The 2733-nt window shown below is 51.8% G+C and overlaps 1 protein-coding gene across 1 annotated transcript in view; it reads left to right on the top strand.

The window, feature by feature from the left end:
- The window catches only part of CECR2 (cat eye syndrome chromosome region, candidate 2), a 47585-nt gene that overhangs the window by 39337 nt on the left and 5515 nt on the right, over positions 1–2733 (top strand). The window contains exons 14-16 of the mRNA XM_009333021.1: positions 727–1160; positions 2286–2414; positions 2533–2733. Of these exons, the coding sequence (XP_009331296.1) occupies positions 727–1160; positions 2286–2414; positions 2533–2733 (764 nt within the window). The remainder of the gene's footprint in view (positions 1–726; positions 1161–2285; positions 2415–2532) is intronic.

Here is a 2733-nt window from a genome sequence, read left to right as displayed (position 1 = left end):
CTGCCACTGGGAAAGCTCTGTTTCCTGAGGAACTTCAGGGTTAGTTTAGTGGAAATAACTGTAAAGTCATTTGATTCAAGCCCTTGTCATTAACACCTCTCATATGTCTTTTCTTTCCTATCCACTCCAATGAAAAGTAGGAGCCCCTCCGAGCAGAACTGTCCTCTGGAAATGATGCAATGAGGACACTGGTGTTGGCAATAGCTTTCATGTCAGGATCAGCAAATGCTTTAGAAACTGTACATGGATAAACATGTTTGCTGATTTTCCTCTGTAGCATACAGCAGAGAGTTGAACGTGTCCAAGAAAAGCCTCTGAACGTAATCAAATAGCATTGCTGGAAGTTCACATTCCTTCTCTCAGCACTGCTGGCTAACTGTGCAGGTCACGCACCTCTGCGAGCAGAAGTGGTGCTTCTCGTAATGTAATTCTTGGCAGTATGCTGGAACACTGAGTTAATGCTGATGCTGCAGGCCATGCTGCTAATGGTACTTTGTCATGCCTATGTGCCTGTCCTCTGGTGGGGTTACCGAACAAATCTGATGCTGCGTTGCTTATCAAGTTTAAGAATGTAAACCAAAGTCGACTAGTTAGAAACAAAAGTCTTCCTCAAAGAAACTTTGTGGAAGGGATATGATTTATCTGATGGTGAAAGTCTGATGTTACTTAATTGTTTCTCTCTATAAGGCTCTGTCCCTGATGTTATTGGGTTTTTTCTGACTGCAGAATATACCAAGATGGCTTACAACTTAGAAAGGTGTTTCCACCGAGCAATGATGAAGCACTTCCCTGGGGAAGATGGAGACACAGATGAGGAGTTTTGGATCAGGGAGGATGGAAGACGAGAGAAGAGGAGCCGTCGGACTGGCCGCTCCAGCACAGGCAGTGTTTGGACTCGGTCACGAGACCCAGATGGACCAGGCAAGAGGCAGCAACGCCTGGAAAATGGAGGAAAACCTCCACCATATCGAGCTACTTCCAGGGCTCCTGCTTCTTCCTCCTCTTCCTCTTCCTCCTCCTTCTCCTCGTCCTCTGCAGAGGATCCAAGTGGCAACCCAATGCAGCCTCCTCGAGAAGTGGGCCCTTCCAATGGGCGAGGTTTCCCTCGCTCTCTGCAATACGGTGGCATGCCCAGCCCTGTGCCACATCCCGGCCAGATGGTAAGGAGTAGTTTCTGTTGTTCTTCACCCATCAGGCCTGTGGAGGGAGGGAGGTAAAGGGGAATGAAGCTCTCTCCTGTGAAATCCCTATTGTGTGGCAAGAACCTTTTCCCAGAGATTAAGGGTCAGGGCTATGGTTTCTACAACTGAAACTTTTCAGCCCTTAGATTTAAACTGGTAGAGTTTCAATCTTTGCCACACTGGCTGGGAAGAGTCTCCCTAACGTTTCCCATGGCCGGCATGTCCCCGTGTGGGCTTGCGCCAGCCCTGGTTCCCCTGGTTGTCTTCTCTCCTTGGAGAGTTACCCCATTGTGCATGGAAAGCAGTCACATTTCCTCTCTTAACCTCCAGTTTATGATGCTGAACAAGCTGGTCTTCTTTTGTCTCAATTGTTTACAGATGCCTGGTAACTTTGTGCCATCTGTGTACTACTGCATTTCGTGCCTTGAGTATTTATAAAAGCAGTAAAAAAAAAAAAAACAAACACAAGGCCACCCTGGACTGCAGCAGTGACTTCCCTTTAGCCCAGCATCTCTTCTCTGAATGCCACCTGTTCTGCCTCCCCTCTGGGCTGTTCCTCATCCATCCTTCACTGCCTTTTCCATTTTAACCAGTGATGTCTTGTGGTGTGGCATATCAGCTGCTCCTCTGAGATCCAGGCTACCCCTCGCCTTTTAGCTAGAGATCAAACAAAATTTTTAGAGTGATTCTTGTGATGCAGATAGTGGGAGGGAGTAGGAGAGCTCGAGGCAATGAGTATTTTGAAGGAAATCCAGCACGTTCCCCCATCATCCTGCTTGCTTACACTTGTGGTCTGCTCCTCTCCTTGGAGAAAACGACTGCCCCCTCCAGTCGTCTTGCTTTCTCCCAGGTAGTTGGGTGGCAAGTGAGTGTATTGCAACCTTGAGCGCAGGGATGTGTGGCTGGGGTGTAAGAGAGTGGCTTTGGAAGGGGAGCTGTGTCACCTCGTAGGAAGGAGACTACAGGTATCTCCAAAAAAGCCCATCTGCTTATCTGTGTGATTCCTCCAGCCTTGGCTTCCCCTCACCTGCAGCAGTTCTGCTGCTTTTCTGCGCTTCACAAATTGTTTTTTTTCTCCCTCCCGCACTCCTCCTCATCCCCCAGAGACCAGCCGTGCCAGGAACGTTTGGTCCCCTGCGCGGATCGGATCCCACGAAACTGTACAGCTCGCCGCGAGTGCCTGAGCCCCATCCCGGAGACCCGGTCCAGCAGCACCAGCACTTTGCCATGCAGGTAAGAAACGCTGCAGCCAAGGGATCCAGCACCCCGGAGACCCGCAAGTCCCCTCTGCTCCTTGGTGCGATGGCTCTCACTGAGACCCACCCAATCCCCCTCTCTCCCTCTTCCCCAGCCGGCCGTGGGACTGAGCGAGCACCGCGGGCACAGGCTGGCCACCCCAGAGAAGCAGGCGTGTGCAGGACCGACCCACGTCACCGGCCTCGGCCACCGGCCGGGCGCCCTGCAGCTGGGGCGCGTGGGCGGCCCCCCGCCCGATGCCGTCTACCCGCCAGCCCAATTCCAGCAGGGCTTCCTCCCCCCAAGGCACAACGGG

The sequence above is a fragment of the Pygoscelis adeliae genome, unplaced genomic scaffold, assembly GCF_000699105.1.
Source record: "Pygoscelis adeliae isolate BGI_AS28 unplaced genomic scaffold, ASM69910v1 Scaffold38, whole genome shotgun sequence".
Taxonomy (NCBI): Eukaryota; Metazoa; Chordata; class Aves; order Sphenisciformes; family Spheniscidae; genus Pygoscelis; species Pygoscelis adeliae.
This window is presented reverse-complemented; position numbering and strand designations above follow the sequence as displayed.